We start from the raw sequence: 16741 nt of genomic DNA on the forward strand, positions 1-16741 counted from the left end.
CCTATTTTTAATGCCTATAGGGTGTAGTTTTTGTAATAAAAAAATCTATGAATTATTAGTTTTACTTTTCTGTTGGGAGAGTAGTCATTTAAAAATTCCATAAAATGATAATTTTTTTTTTAACCTAGGAGAACTTAAAATCTTTTTCTCAATTGTAGGGAAACAGAATTGATATATTCTATGTATACTTTGTCAAACCAAATTACTTTTGAGAACTTTGACTGTTCTGGCTGAAAAAAGTCCCAGTAGTACCTTAAAATATTTAGAAAGTTACTATATGGGTACCATATCTGTGTTTTCCATTTCCATTTTCAACATCATCATAATAATTTGGAAATTAAAATATTTGTAAAATGGAAGTCCTAAATTGAATATAGAACATATTATGTTGGTTACATTTTCAAAGTCAAATGTCATACATCTTTTACAGGATGCTGCTCAGGTATGCCTTTTCTCAACTCCGATCCACTCAGATTGCTACAGTTCACTGTAGTACACAAACTACTTCTCGGCATCTCCTGCAGAAATTGAGCCAGACTTGTATGGTAATCAGTACTAATACTGGTCGAGTATATAGACCAAAAGACTGTGAAAGACTTGTTTTGTACTTAAAAGATATCAACTTACCTAAGCTTGATAAATGGGGGACCAGTACATTGGTAGCTTTCCTACAGCAGGTAAGTCTTATTACTTGATATATTTTGATATATATATATATATTACTTGATATATTTTTGTATAATTGGAAACGGTTTAATTACAATAATTTTTCTTCTAAATAGAAAATCTGCTTTTATTCTTTGGGACCAGTTTTTTTTTTTTTTTTCTTTTGTGTACTGCTAGGGATTTGAACCCAGGGCCTTGTGCTTGCGCAGTTTTTTTTTTTTTTTTTTTTTTTTAATTTTTTATGTGTCATGGAAATTGAATTCATGAACGTTTCAGTCTTATTTTAGGTTGCTTTCTTAGATTTTCCTGCCTTTAGAAGTTAGTATTACATTGAGATAATATATGACAGGGAAAGTAAAAACCTTTATGTTACATCTATCACCTGCCTTTATTAAAAAACAAACAAACAAACAAACAAAAAAACAAGGAGGAAAGCAGAAACTGGGGGTGGTATTGGAGTTTGGCAAGTTTTTGCTTCAGTTTTTTAGGTATGCATTCATCTGAGAGTAGTTATACTACTTATTTATTAAGCAAGTATAAGTAAGTACCTTCTGTTGTCCAAGTAAGTACCTTTCTGTCTGCTTTAGCCCATTAGTCTCCCTTTTTGCCTCAGAATTCAAAATCACATATTCTTATACAGTGTGCAAGATTTTTTCCTTAATATTATTTAAATCCCATTAGAAATGCCAAATTCTTAGAGCTCACTATGCCTATTGTATAGGTCCAAATTTAGCTTTACCATGTAACTACAGAATATGATAAAATATAGGAAAAAAACTAAAATATTTTCCCTCATTCCTGATGTTTGGATAATTGCTAATATATTTATAATATCATCTGAATTTTTATGTTTATTGAGAAAAACATTTTTAAAATGAAGATAATTCAGCTAATGTTAAATTTAGATTTGAACTGTATTATTTTTTCAATGGCATAGGATTTAAAATATATTTTAATCTTAAATTCTTGAGGTAAGAAGAGGGTGATAATTGCATTTGGAAATCATTGAAATTTAGACAAGCTTTTGATTAGAAAATCTAACGTGTAAACATTTAAAATGCATTTATTTTCAAATAGGTATTGACATATCAAGGATTTTATGATGAAAATTTGGAATGGGTTGGTTTAGAAAATATTCAAATTGTAGCTTCTATGTCAGCTGGAGGAAGACTGGGAAGACACAAGCTTACTACCCGATTTACTTCTATTGTTCGTCTTTGTGCTGTAGAGTATGTATCTTAGAGTTTAATTCTTTTTTTTATTTGGAGAGACATCATTATTATTTAATTGCATCTTATTAAAGGTTTCCATTAATGAAATTTCTTCAAAATGTAGAATATAAAATGGTCAAACTTAAGCTCTGATACATTTTTCTTAGTCTTCCCAAACTAATAATTTAGGATGGTAAAGGCTTTAATCAAATCATTCTATGTGTTTGAAATATATAAGGTAACGAGGACTGTTTTATATAGTCTGTGTTTTAAAATATCAGTATTAGGGCTGGAGCCGTAGTTCAGTGGTAGAGCCCTTGCGAGGACCTGGATTTGAGCCTCAGCACCACATAAAAATAAATAAATAAAAATGTGAAGAGAGAGCTTAGAGAATGGGTTACAATCTTAAAAAAAAAAAAATCAGTATTTTTAAATAAAGTGGTAGATTTTAATATTTTAATTAAAAATATTTTAACTAATATGCAAAATATGGTATGTCCTCAGACTTGTCATTTTTTATGGTGAAAACACTTAAAAATTCTTTGTTGTTATTCATTGTCACCTTACTGTGAGAAGCTCACCAAAACTTTTTACACCCAGCTAGCTCTTAGTACCCATTGATCAATCTCCCCTGTCCCACTCTACTACTTCTCTACTCATCCTCTGATAACCACCATTCAACTCTCAACTTCTATGAGATCAACATTTTTAGATTCCATATATGAAAGAAATTACAGTATTTGTCATTTTGTGTCTGACTTATTTTGCTTATCATAACTAGTTCCACCCATGTTGCTATAAATGACAGGATTTCATTCTTTTTATTGCTGAATAGTATTTCATTGCATTTATGTACCACATTTTCTTTATGTATTCATTGGTTAATGGGCACTTAGGTTGCTTCCATTTTTGGGCCATTGTGAATAGTGCTGCAATGAATGTGAGAGTGCAGAGATCTCTTTGACCTATTGATTTTATTTCTTTTGAATATGTAAAAATGGTAGATTTTAGATTTAAATGTTTTATGTGTTTCACAAAACAAAAAACATCCAATTTTTGAAGATTTTTTTTGAAATAAAAGAATTTAAATCTGAGAGAGAGAAATAGGTCATTTTAATGGTTGATGGCATAAGTACTAATACATTCATCCAGCTCTATAATCTGTATCTGTCATTGTTACAGGATCTCCTGAATTTTTCCAATTATGGCACTATCTCCTATTTTGTTCCATTTTTGCTTTTCCAACTGTGTCTTTATGCTTTCAAACTAATTGCCCTTCATCTATTAGTGTTCCTCTTTCTGAAATGTTACTGCTGCCAATTAAGCTCTATGGAAATTAATTTGTTTTTGGAGAAAGAGGTTGATTTTGTGTGTGTGTGTGTTGGTTCTATTTTTATAGGTTCTGAGGTTGACTCTGCCTTACATATAGACTGTACTTATTTCAAAATGCTTTTTTTGTAAGTCTGGTTTTCCTTTTGCTGCTTTCTAAAGAGCAGTGGTTTTTTAAACAATTTGTCTTTAAGTAATTTCATTGGAATCATGTACAGGATTTAACATTTGTTGACAACAGGTACTTAGGACTCTAATTTGGTTGAAGTGAAAGCAGGAACCATGAGCCTTAACCTTTGGGTGATCTGGGACCTAGAACAGTTCAATTTGAAAACCACTATAAATTACCCAATAAATTAATGGGCAAATGATCTAAACAGACATTTCTGAAAATAAGAAGTACAAAGGGCCAACAAATATATGAAAAAATATTCAACATCTTTAGCAATTGAGGAAATGCAAATCAAAGCTACACTGAGATTCCATCTCATTCCAGTTAAAAATGACAGTCATCAAGAATATAAATAAAAATAAATGCTGAAGAGGATGTGGGGAAAAAGGAACACTTTTGTGCTGTTAGTGGGATTGTAAATTAGTAGCGCCACTGTGAAAATCCTCAAGAGACTAGAAATGGAATCTCCACATGACCCAGATATAGCACGCTTGGTATTTATCCTAAAGAATTAAAGTCAGCATATAATAGTGGTATATACATACCCATGTTTATAGCAGCACAATTTGCTATAACTAAATCATGGAAGCAGGCTAGGTGTCCATTGATGGGATGTACACACAATGAATTTTATTTAGTTATAAAGAAGAACAAAATTTGTGTCATTTTCAGGAAAATGAATGAAACTTGAGGGCATTAGGTTAAATGAAAGTCCAAGGTCATACTTTTTTTCTCATATGTGGAAACCAGAGACAAAAAAGGAAGAAGAAAAAAAAAAAAAGGGAGATGGGGGGGGATCTTGTGAAAATAGGAGCAAAATCAATAGAGTGGAGGAAGGGGCCCTGGGAAGGAGGGACAGGGAGGAACTGGGAAACAAAATGAACCAAATTATATTGTTATTGTTGTAATGTGTGCATGTAGGAATGTATAACAACAGATCTCACTATCATATATGAATATAAAGTACCAATAAAAATTTGTAGAAATCCCCCAAACTTAGCATTAAAATAGTAATTTAGAATATTGATTTATTTCAGTTTTTTTCTTTTATACCCTTTTTTAGTTACCCAGAAAGAGAGCAATTACAAACAATTTATGGAGCATATTTGGAAGCAGTTCTACATAAAAATTTGAAGAATCATTCTATTTGGGGTTCTTCATCAAAAATTTATCTTTTAGCAGGATCTATGGTACAAGTTTATGAACAGGTATATATGCATTTATATTATAGTTTTCAAATGTATTGGTATCATTCCCATTGTCTTCTGTTGATGTCCAGTCTTTACCTTCCTGCTTTTTTATTAATTCTTTCTACTAGAGATTAAACATTTTGAGGGCAGGTGAGATGTGTACCTTATGTATTCTATTGTATTTCTGGCATAGGTTCTGAAAGGCACTCAATACATACTTGTTGGTTGAATGAATTAGTGTTAGATGGTTACTTTGCTTTCAGCTCCAATTTAGCATGTTTAGAATGGTGTTCACTTTCTTTCCAAAACCAGGCCTTCGTCCTTTCTTCTATTAGCCATGCTTCAAACCTGACAGTAGCATTTGATGTTTATAACTTTCCTCCTGTGAGGAAGTGTCTAAAGTATACTTCCTTGATAAAATGGAGAGGATTACTTAAGAATAGGCATGGAGGATGCAAAAGACTTTTGAGTATCTTTTATTGCCAGTGGTAGTCCTAGGGATACAAAGATGACCAATTCTCCTTACTATGGAAGATCATAATCTAATGAGGGATTGAGTTATATAACTAAATTATTAATGTGATATGATAAATGTAACAACAACATATTTTTAAGTTACAGAGTCAGCACAGAGAGGAGAGTATATAACTGTTTACAATATTTTATTTTTTTCAGGTGCGGGCCAAATTTACAGTTGATGATTATAGCCACTATTTCTTTACTCCTTGCATTCTTACCCAGTGGGTTCTTGGCTTGTTTAGATATGATTTAGAGGGAGGTAAGTTGGTATGTGTTTGTGTGCATGCTTTTATGATATATATTATAGTTGTAAAAGATGTATTTAATGAGTACTGTGAAAATAATTCTATTTTAAAAATAAGAATTGTAGTAATATTCAATTTAAATATCATGGTTACCTTTAAATATTTTTATTAAAATGATCATATTTCTTCTTCCAAGTGATTTATTGCTGTCACCATTAAAATTTGATTTTGAATGATGTTTATTGTGCTTTTTGAAATCATGACATTTTTATTGAACAACTAGAGACAATAGTATTTGATGTATATTTAAAGCATAAAACAATCTTACTAATAAAATGAATTTTAATTCTTTTTTTTAAATGCATCTGATGCCAAAATTATGGTATGTAGTTTCTCACTCTTTCAAATATTATATTAAACAGACATTTTGAAACAATTTTTTATTACAATTAAAGAAAATTTTGCCTTTTTTTAGGATCCTCAAACCATCCAACAGATTATGTATTAGAAATCGTAGCATATGAAGCACGGCGCTTATTTCGTGACAAAATTGTTGGTGCGAAGGAGCTTCATTTGTTTGATAATATTTTAACATCAGTGTTTCAAGGAGATTGGGGCTCAGATATATTAGACAATATGGCAGGTAATATAATAGTTTTTTATATATATAATTATTATTAAAAATTTAAAATTATTTTCTTACCTGTAGCATGATTTCACTTGTCTAAAAAAAGTTTTGGCTCATTCTAATTTTTCCATAAGGCGAACTGCCTTGTTATTTTTTGCTAGATGTCCATAATTATAATCTAGACAAAATGTAATGATGGTAATTGTTCTTAGGGAAAATGAGTTCAGGCAATACTATCTTAAATTTGCAATACAAAAATGTTTTTTCCTGGAACATTTTCACTATTAGTTTTTTTAGTACAGCTATATGTGTATGAAACTTACAGATCATTGAGAAACCACATTTTATTATGATGACTTTTTGTTTTTGTTTTTTAAAGACAGCTTTTTTAATAATGATGGAAATTCAGATGGTATTTATATAAATTATAGCATGTTGAAATCAGAATCTATTTCAGCATTATGTGCAGAATAAAAAACAGATTTCTTTTCTCAGTCAACAGAAATGGCATGTCATATTTAAATATTCACAGAATCCCAGCTATATAGTGACCTTTTTTTTATGACCTTTTGATTAATAGTAGTAATGGCCATTAATTTTCCTGTCACCACCCATAATGCCATTAGCATAGAATTTCCTATATAGTCTTGTTACCAGCTTTTTCCATTGTCTCGATAAACACAACATAACATCATTTGGTCAAAGCAGCTATGCTGCATTTGGAATTATGACTGCTTAATAACCAGTTTGCATTTTGAAACCTGCTATGAGAGTAAGGCATGTTATAGAAAATTTTGAGAAGGTCTTTTAGAAAGACCACAATAAGAAAATATTTCTTAGTAAAACTGCTTTCAGAATTTTTTAGGTATTGCCCAAGATTTGGAATTAGGAGATAAGTTCAAGAAAACCTAAGGCAAGATAAAATGTTGAGAGAAGCCTAATAACAGTTCAGATTTAGTTTGAATTTGAGTAAGAGTTTATGTCATTATGGCCTGTAGCTTTCATGGACTTTGTTTCTTAAATGGTGCCATCTTTTGTAATCTGAACCTTTATCTTTTTCTTTTCTTTCAAAGAAAGTGGTGTGTGCTTTGATCATTAGATAGTATTGATACTTTACTGGATGTGTAAATTCCCTAATGTTTGATAATTTTTATAGTTCCCTGTGTAAGACTTTTAAAAAAAATTTTTGCTTTTCTCTTCAGTGAAGGTTTTAAAAATTTTTTAAATACATTTTTGACATCTTAGATCTAGGCACACAGGATTTTCACATAGTAAAATGTTAGTTTATTAAGAAAAAATTAATTTTGGACACAAAAATACACTAGATATATCTTATCCTCAAGAAACTTACAATCAAGTGGCAGAAGTAGATATGAAAATCTGTTTATGGTGGTAACTATTGATAGTATGTTTAGATGCCATGAAATTCTGTGGCAATAGGTTGTTAAAGTGGTAATTGCAATAGAGCTTGGCTTAAGTAATATTACTTTTGTGAATATGTTTGGCATAGAGCCAACATTTCAGATTTATAGAAGAGCTAAGCACATTCTTTTTTGAGAAATTTACATTGAAACGTTTTAAATGAAAAGAAAATTGAGATAATTGTAGATTCACATTCAGTTGTAAGAATTAATACAGAGGGTTTTCAAGATGGCGGCCTAGAGGGTGGCTGCATTTCATGTTGCTCCAGGACTCAGGATTCAAAAGAGGAGATATTGAGACGCTTGGGACCAACTCAAAGCAGCCGGGTGACTCTCACCCCCTGGGGGGGCATCCCGGATGGGACGGGGGTCCCGGAACGCAGGAAACTTTGTGAAGTAGAACTGCCGGCGAGACGCCCCTCCCCCCGCTGGAGCAGTGAACTCGGATAGCTGGGAGCGCCATAAAGGAGGCTGCTCCGCACAGCGCTGGGACTTGGAGCAGCCACTGGGGCTCCGGCGGCTGCCCAGGGGAAGAGTGGCGAGGAGAACTGTGTGGACTCAGGACACCGGGGCCTGCCCTGAGGAGGAGGAGAGGAGCGGGGCCACTTGGATTCGGAGAGACTGCACCAGAGCTACAGGCGGTTGCCAGAGGAGAAGCTGCGCAGCGAGCTGTTTGGAATCAGAACGACGCTTCTGAACACCGGGGCCTGCCCTGAGGACGAGGAGGAAGAGGAGCGGCCGCTTGGATTCGGGTGACTACACCAGAGCTACAGGCGGTTGCCAGAGAAGGGGCTGCGTGGCGAGCTGTTTGGACTCTGACCACTTCTGAACCCCGGGGCCTGCCCGGAGGAGTAGGAGAAGGAGGAGAAGGAGCGCGGCGGGTCCTTTGGACTCGCAGTGACTGCATTAGCGCTCCAGGCGGCTGCTCAGAGGAGAAGGCGAGTGGTGAGTTGTTTGGTCTTAAAGTGACAGCTCCTGAACACAGGGGGGCTGCCTGGAGGAGAAGCGTGGTGGGACGCTTGGTCTTGAGTGGCCGCACCTGAGCTCCGGGCGGTGCCCAGAGGACCCGTGCAGCAGGTCACGTGGATTCAGAGCCACTCAGAGGGACTGCTCCTGAACACCCGGGGGGTTATCTGGAGAAGGAGGAGGAACGGGGAGGGTCACTTCGACTCGGAGTGATTGATTGCCCCGGGCTACGGGTGGTTGGTGGGAGGAGGAGGCACGAAGTGAGTTTCTTGGACTCCTAGTGACCGCACCGGCATACTGGGCGGCTGTCTGGAGGAAGAGGCCTGTGGCGGGTCTCTGGGACTCAGAGCGATTGTTCGGGGCCACAGGTGGCTGCTCAGAGGAGGGGCCACGCAGCCAGGCGATTAGGTGCAGAACAGGGTCCCAGGATCTAGGAGGCTTCTGGGTGGAAGAGCCGCACAGAGACAGGCTTAGGGCGGAGCGAAGGTTCCAGGCCTGTGGGCAAATTCTCTGAGGAGGGGCAGCCTAAGGAGATTCATCTGCGAAGGGTGAGGCTCCCAGGCCCAGGAGGTAGGGCCGGGCCCCTGGAAACTTTACAGAGGAAGGCAGCCCAGCCCAGGCAGTAGCTGTAAATTGAGGGGAACCTCTAGGAGGAAACTGACCAGCGAGACCTCCCCACTGGGTGAGTCTTCCCTGCCTGGTGAGGTTTCCCCACAAGGACGGTAAAACCAGAGACACAGGCCCAAACAGGCCTTGCCTCAGCCCACAGCCTAGGTCCCCTTTGGATGACCATTGGTCAACAAGTGGAGGCACCTCTGCCCACTAGCAGGGAATATACCCCACCTGAAGGCCACCACTCCTAGAGAGGCAGCTTCCTTGTGGAGCACTGCATTATCAACTTCCTCCAAGACTTCAGCCTACTGAAGGCTAAGAGGGGATATATATAGAAATCTTCAGGGACATTGTAAATCAACAGAGGAAATCTGCAATATCTCAGCGGTCCACTGATATCTGAACAATATGAGAAAACAAGGAAAGAAAATGCTGCAAACAAATCTAGATGTTACATCAATAAAACCCAATGACAGCATGGCAGAAGAAATGACAGAAAAGGAGTTCAGAATGTACATAATTAAAATGATCAGAGAAGCAAACGATGAGATGAAAGAGCAAATGCAAGCATTGAATGATCGCACCAATCGACAGTTAAAAGAGCAAATACAGGAAGCAAAAGATCATTTCAATAAAGAATTAGAGATATTGAAAAAAAACCAAACAGAAATCCTTGACATGAAGGAAACAATAAACCAAATTAAGAACTCCATAGAAAGCATATCCAATAGGATAGAACACCTGGAAGACAGAACCTCAGACATTGAAGACAAAATATTTAACCTTGAAAACAAAGTTGAACAAACAGAGAAGATGGTAAGAAATCATGAACAGAATCTACAAGAACTATGGGATATCATGAAAAGGCCAAATTTAAGAATTATTGGGATTGAGGAAGGTCTAGAGAAACAAGCCAAAGGCATGAACAACCTATTCAATGAAATACTATCAGAAAATTTCCCAAATCTGAAGAATGAAATGGAAAATCAAGTTCAAGAGGCTTACAGGACTCCAAATACACAAAATTACAACAGACCCACACCAAGGCACATTATAATGAAAATACCTAACATACAAAATAAAGACAGAATTTTAAAGGCTGTGAGAGAAAAGAACCAAATTACATTCAGGGGGAAACCAATACGCATATCAGCAGATTTTTCAATCCAGACCCTAAAAGCTAGAAGGGCCTGGAACAACATTTTTCAAGCCCTGAAAGAAAATGGATGCCAACCAAGAATCTTATACCCAGCAAAACTTACCTTCAAATTTGACGATGAAATAAAATCCTTCCATGATAAACAAAAGCTAAAAGAATTTACAGAAAGAAAGCCAGCATTACAGAACATTCTCAGCAAAATATTCCATGAGGAAGAGATGAAAAACAAAGAAGCAAATCAGCAAAGGGAGGAATTATCCTAAAGGAATTGTCAAATAAAGGAGGAAACAAGTTGTGTCAAACAAATAAATAAACAAAATTTAAAAAATGAACCAAATGACCGGGAAACCAAATCATTTCTCTATAATAACCCTGAATGTTAATGGCCTGAATTCATCAATCAAAAGACATAGACTGGCAGACTGGATTAAAAAGAAAGATGCAACAATATGTTGCCTGCAAGAGACTCACCTCATAGAAAAAGATACCCATAGACTAAAGGTGAAAGGATGGGGAAAAACATACCATGCACATGGACTCAGCAAAAAAGCTGGAGTATCCATCCTCATTTCCGATAATGTGGACTTCACGCCAAAGTTAGTCAGAAGGGATAAAGAAGGTCATTTCATACTGCTTAAGGGAAGCATAAATCAGCAAGATATAACAATCATAAACATCTATGCCCCAAACAGTGGCTCATCATGGATGTCAAACAAATCCTTCTCAATTTCAGAAACCAAATAGACCACAACACAATACTAGGTGATTTTAACACGCCTCTCTCACCATTGGACAGATCTTCCAGACAAAAATTGAACAAAGAAACCATAGATCTCAACAACACAATCAATAATTTAGACTTAACGGACATTTATAGAATATACCATCCAACCAAGAGTGAATACACTTTCTTCTCAGCAGCACATGGATCCTTCTCTAAAATAGACCATATATTATGCCACAAAGCTAATGTTAGCAAATACAAGAAGATAGAGACACTAGCATGTATTCTATCAGATCATAATGGATTGAAGTTAGAAATAAATGAAAGAGTAAAACACAGAAACTATTCCAACATCTGGAGATTAAACAATATGCTATTATATGATGAATGGATAACAGAAGATATTAGGAAGGAAATTAAAAAATTCTTAGAGGTAAATGAGAACAAAGAAACATCATATCAAAATCTCTGGGACACTATGAAAGCAGTACTTAGAGGGAAATTTATTTCATGGAGCGCATTTAATAAAAGAAGTAAAACTCAACAAATAAACAACCTAACACTACAGCTCAAAGCCCTAGAAAAAGAAGAACAGAACAGCACCAAAAGTAGTAGAAGACAGGAAATAGTTAAACTCAGAGCTGAAATCAATGAAATTGAAACAAAAGAAACAATACAAAAAATTGACAAAATAAATAGTTGGTTCTTCGAAAAAATAAACAAAATTGATAAACCTTTAGCCACACTAACAAAGAGAAGACGAGAGAAAACCCAAATCACTAAAATTCGGAATGAACAAGGAAATATCACAACAGACAGGATGGAAATACAAAACATAATTAGAAGCTATTTTGAAAATCTATACTCCAACAAAATAGAAAATTTCGAAGACATCAACAGGTTTCTAGAGACATATGAATTGCCTAAACTGAATGAGGAGGACATAAACAATTTAAATAGACCAATTTCAAGTACTGAAATAGAAGAAGTCATCAAAAGCCTACCAACAAAGAAAAGTCCGGGACCAGATGGGTTCTCAGCCGAGTTCTACAAAACCTTTAAGGAAGAGCTCATTCCAATACTTCTCAAAGTATTCCATAAAATAGAAGAGGAGGGAACCCTCCCAAACTCATTCTATGAAGCCAATATCACACTGATACCTAAACCAGACAGAGACTCATCAAGGAAAGAAAATTTCAGACCAATATCCTTAATGAACATCGACGCAAAAATTCTCAACAAAATTTTAGCAAATCGCATACAAAAACATATTAAAAAGATAGTGCACCATGATCAAGTGGGTTTCATCCCAGGGATGCAAGGTTGGTTCAACATCAGGAAATCAATAAACGTAATTCACCATATTAATAGACTTAAAGTCAAGAATCACATGATTATTTCAATAGATGCAGAAAAAGCATTTGATAAAATACAGCACCCCTTCATGCTCAAAACACTAGAAAAAATAGGGATAGTGGGAACATTCCTTAACATTGTAAAGGCCATTTATGCTAAGCCCATGGCTAATATCATTCTAAATGGTGAAAAACTGAAAGCATTCCCCCTAAAAACTGGAACAAGGCAGGGATGCCCTCTTTCACCACTTGTATTCAACATCGTTCTTGAGACTCTGGCCAGAGCAATTAGACAAACCAAAGAAATTAAAGGGATACGAATTGGAAAAGAAGAACTCAAACTATCCCTGTTCGCTGATGACATGATTATATATTTAGAGGAACCAGGAAATTCCACCAGAAAACTCTTAGAACTCATAAGTGATTTCAGTAAAGTAGCAGGTTACAAGATCAATGCCCATAAATCCAACGCATTTTTATACATAAGTGATGAATCTTCAGAAAGAGAAATTAGGAAAACTACCCCATTCACAATAGCCTCGAAAAAAATAAAATACTTGGGAATCAATCTCACAAAAGAGGTGAAAGACCTCTACAATGAGAACTATACAACACTAAAGAAAGAAATTAAAGAACACCTTAGAAGATGGAAAGATCTTCCATGTTCTTGGATAGGAAGAATTAATATTGTCAAAATGGCCATACTACCTAAAGTGCTATACAAATTCAATGCAATTCCAATTAAAATCCCAATTGTGTACCTTACAGAAATAGAGCAAGCAATTATGAAATTCATCTGGAAGAATAAGAAACCCAGAATAGCTAAAGCAATCCTTAGCAGGAAGAGTGAAACAGGGGGTATTGCAATACCAGATCTTCAACTCTACTACAAAGCAATAGTAACAAAAACGGCATGATATTGGTACCAAAATAGAAAGGTAGATCAATGGTACAGAATAGAGGACACGGACACAAACCCAAATAAATACAATTTTCTCATACTAGACAAAGGGGCCAAAAATATGCAATGGAGAAAAGATAGCCTCTTCAACAAATGGTGCTGGGAGAATTGGAAATCCATATGCAACAGAATGAAACTAAACCCATATCTCTCACCATGCACGAAACTAAACTCAAAATGGATTAAGGACCTCGGAATCAGACCAGAGACCCTGCAGATTATAGAAGAAAAAGTAGGTCCAAATCTTCACCTTGTTGGTCTAGGACCAGACTTCCTTAACAGGACTCCCATAGCACAAGAAATAAAAGCTAGAATCAACCACTGGGATAGATTCAAACTAAAAAGCTTTCTCTCAGCAAAGGAAACTATCAGCAATGCGAAGAAAGAGCCTACAGAGTGGGAGAATATCTTTGCCAATCATACTTCAGATAGAGCACTAATCTCCAGAATCTATAAAGAACTCAAAAAACTCTACTCCAAGAATTCAAATAGTCCAGTCAACAAATGGGCTAAGGAAATGAATAGACACTTCACAGAAGAAGATCTATAAGCAATCAACAAACATATGGAAAAATGTTCCACATCTCTAGTAATAAGAGAAATGCAAATCAAAACCACCCTAAGATTCCATCTCACCCCAATTAGAATGGCGATTATCAAGAATACGAGCAACAACAGGTGTTGGCGAGGATGTGGGGAGAAAGGTACACTCATACACTGCTGGTGGGGCTGCAAATTAGTGCAGCCACTCTGGAAAGCAGTGTGGAGATTCCTTAGAAAACTTGGAATGGAACCACCATTTGACCCAGCTATCCCACTCCTTGGCCTATACCCAAAGGACTTAAAATCTGCATACTACAGAAATACAGCCACATCAATGTTCATAGCTGCTCAATTCACAATAGCCAGACTGTGGAACCAACCTAGATGCCCTTCAATTGATGAGTGGATAAAGAAACTGTGGTATATATATACAATGGAATATTACTCAGCCATAAAGAATGATAAAATTATGACATTTGCAGGCAAATGGATGAAATTGGAGAATATCATGCTAAGTGAGATAGGCCGATCTCAAAAAGCCAAAGGACGAATGATATCGCTGATAAGTGGAGGATGACACATAATGGGGGGGAGGGAAGGGTTAGAGTTAGGGTTAGGGAGGGGGACAAGTATGGAGCAAGGAACTACTGTATAGAGGGTAAAGAGGGGTGGGAGGGGTGGCGGGAAGGGAAAAAATAACAGAATGAATCAAACAACATTGCTCTATGTAAATTTATGATTACACAAATGGTATGCCTTTACGCCATGTACAAACAGAGAAACAACATGTATCCCATTTGTTTACAATAAAAAAAAAAAAAAAGAATTAATACAGAAATAGCATATGGAAGTTTTACTTGAGTTTCTCCAGTGGTAACACCTGGATAGATTCTAATATCACAATCAGGATATTGATATCAGTGTAGTTAAGATATAGAAAAGTATCTCAAGTTCAAGCCTAGACAATAGCAAAACCCTGTTCAAAAAAAAAAAAAAAAAAGAAAAAAAGGTTTGGGGATGTAGCTCAGTGGTAGAGTGCTTGCCTACCACGTATGAACCCCTGGGTTCATCTCCAGACTTAAAAAAGACATCTCCAACAACAACAAAAAAACCCTCCCAAAACCCAGATACATTTACATTGTTACCATAAGCATTTGCTGTGTTTCCTTTTTATAGCCTACTTCCCTTTAGAAATCACTAATCTGTTCTTCAGTTTTGTCAATTTAAAAATGTTATCTTCACTCAACAAAATTCTCTGGAGATACACAAAAGTTGGATATTTTAGCAGGTTGTTCCTTTTTTTATTGATGAGTTGATATTCCATTTTATGAATGTTACACTATTTCTTTAACCATTTATCTATTGAAGGACATTTGGGTGTTTTCAGTTTTTGTGTATTAGGAGTAAAGTTTCTATAAGCATATATGTACAAGATTTTAAAAAATATTTTTAGTTGTAGATGGACACAATACTTTTTTAATTTGACTTTTAATGTGATGCAGAGGATTGTACCCAGTGCCTCATGCTTGCTAGGCAAGTGCTCTACCATTGCACTACAACCCCAGCCCATATGTACAGGTTTTTATGCGAACATACATTTTTGTTTTTCTGTGATAAAAGCTCAGGAAAGCAATTCCCATGTTGTGTATGGTAATGCTTCGTTTTTAAGGTAACTACCAACCTGTTTTCTAGAACACGAGTATCATTTTATGTTCCCGTCAGCAATATAAGAGTGATCTAGTTGCTCTATATTCTTACAACCATTTGGTATTGTCACTTTTTTATTTCAGCCATTCTGAGAACTATGTACTTAATTTACATTTTGTGATGGCTAGTAAAGTTTAACATCTTCTCATGTGCTTATTTGCCATCTATCTATTCTGTTTGATGACTATTTATGTTTTTTTGCCTATTTTCTAATTGGATTTTTTTTTACTGTTCAGTTTTGAGAATACTTATATATAGATACTAGTCTCTTGTTTACAAATATATTTCCCTACTCTGTAGCTTGTCCCTGCATTCTCTTAAAATGATCTTTCACAGATACAAAATTTTTAATTTTGTTAAGTCTAACCTTTCAGTTTTTCTTTTTAATGATCTTTTGGCATCAAGTTTAAGATTTCTTTTTCTAGTCCTAGATCTTAAACACTGTCTCTGTGTTTTTTCATAAATGTTTTTATATTTTAAATCTGAATCAGTAAACCATTTTGAGTTAGTTTATGTATTTAAGGAGTGAGACTTAGCTCAGATTCTTTTTTTTTTTTGGCCTGTAGATGACCATTTGCTCTAGCATCCTTTATTGAAAAGGCTTTCTGCCTGAATTACTTTATTGCCTTTGTCACAAATTAGCAATTTGGGTTTATTTCTGGATTCTCTGTTCAATTCCATTGATGTGTGTATGTTCTTAACCACAATGTCTTAATTACTTATAGCTACTAAATATCTTGAAATCATTCAGACTAATTTCTCCTGCTTTATATTTCTTAAGATTGTTTTAGCTACTTTAGGTTTTTTTGGCCTGTTTTTATAAATTTTAGAATGATCTTATGTGTATCTGAGAAGTGTTCCTTAGATTTTGTTAGGTATTGTATTACATTTTTATATTGATTTGGGGAAAATTGACATCTTTATGTAGAGTCTTCCAATTCATGAACAAGGTATGTCTCTCCATTTATTTAGATGTCCTTTGCTTTTTTCATCAGTGCTGTATATTTTTCATTGTACAAGTTCTCTGCATGTTTTGTTATATACCAAAGTTTTAAATTGTTTTTGAGTAATGATAAGTGGTCATACTGGATTTTATTTATTGATTTGTATTTGTTCTATTTAGATATACATGACAGTAGAATGTATTTTGGCATATTTTGTATACATGGAGTATAACTTATTGTAAGTAAGATCCTATTCTTGTGGCTGTACATGATGCAGAGGTAACATGGTCATATATTCAAATATAAGGACAGGAAAGTTATGTCTGATTCTACTGTCCTTCCTATTTCCCTCCCTCATTCCTCTTTGTCTAATCCAATGGACTTCTGTT

The 16741-nt window shown here is 35.4% G+C and overlaps 1 protein-coding gene across 4 annotated transcripts in view; it reads left to right on the top strand.

The window, feature by feature from the left end:
• The window catches only part of DYNC2H1 (dynein cytoplasmic 2 heavy chain 1), a 344715-nt gene that overhangs the window by 69812 nt on the left and 258162 nt on the right, over positions 1 to 16741 (top strand). For 3 of the 4 annotated variants that reach the window (XM_079101898.1, XM_079101901.1, XM_079101899.1), the window contains exons 43-47: positions 431 to 677; positions 1744 to 1895; positions 4442 to 4586; positions 5244 to 5346; positions 5808 to 5975. In XM_079101898.1, the coding sequence (XP_078958024.1) occupies positions 431 to 677; positions 1744 to 1895; positions 4442 to 4586; positions 5244 to 5346; positions 5808 to 5975 (815 nt within the window). The remainder of the gene's footprint in view (positions 1 to 430; positions 678 to 1743; positions 1896 to 4441; positions 4587 to 5243; positions 5347 to 5807; positions 5976 to 16741) is intronic. The other variant, XM_079101900.1, reaches the window with a different exon arrangement.

The sequence above is a fragment of the Sciurus vulgaris genome, assembly GCF_902686455.1.
Source record: "Sciurus vulgaris genome assembly, chromosome: 11".
NCBI lineage: Eukaryota > Metazoa > Chordata > Mammalia > Rodentia > Sciuridae > Sciurus > Sciurus vulgaris.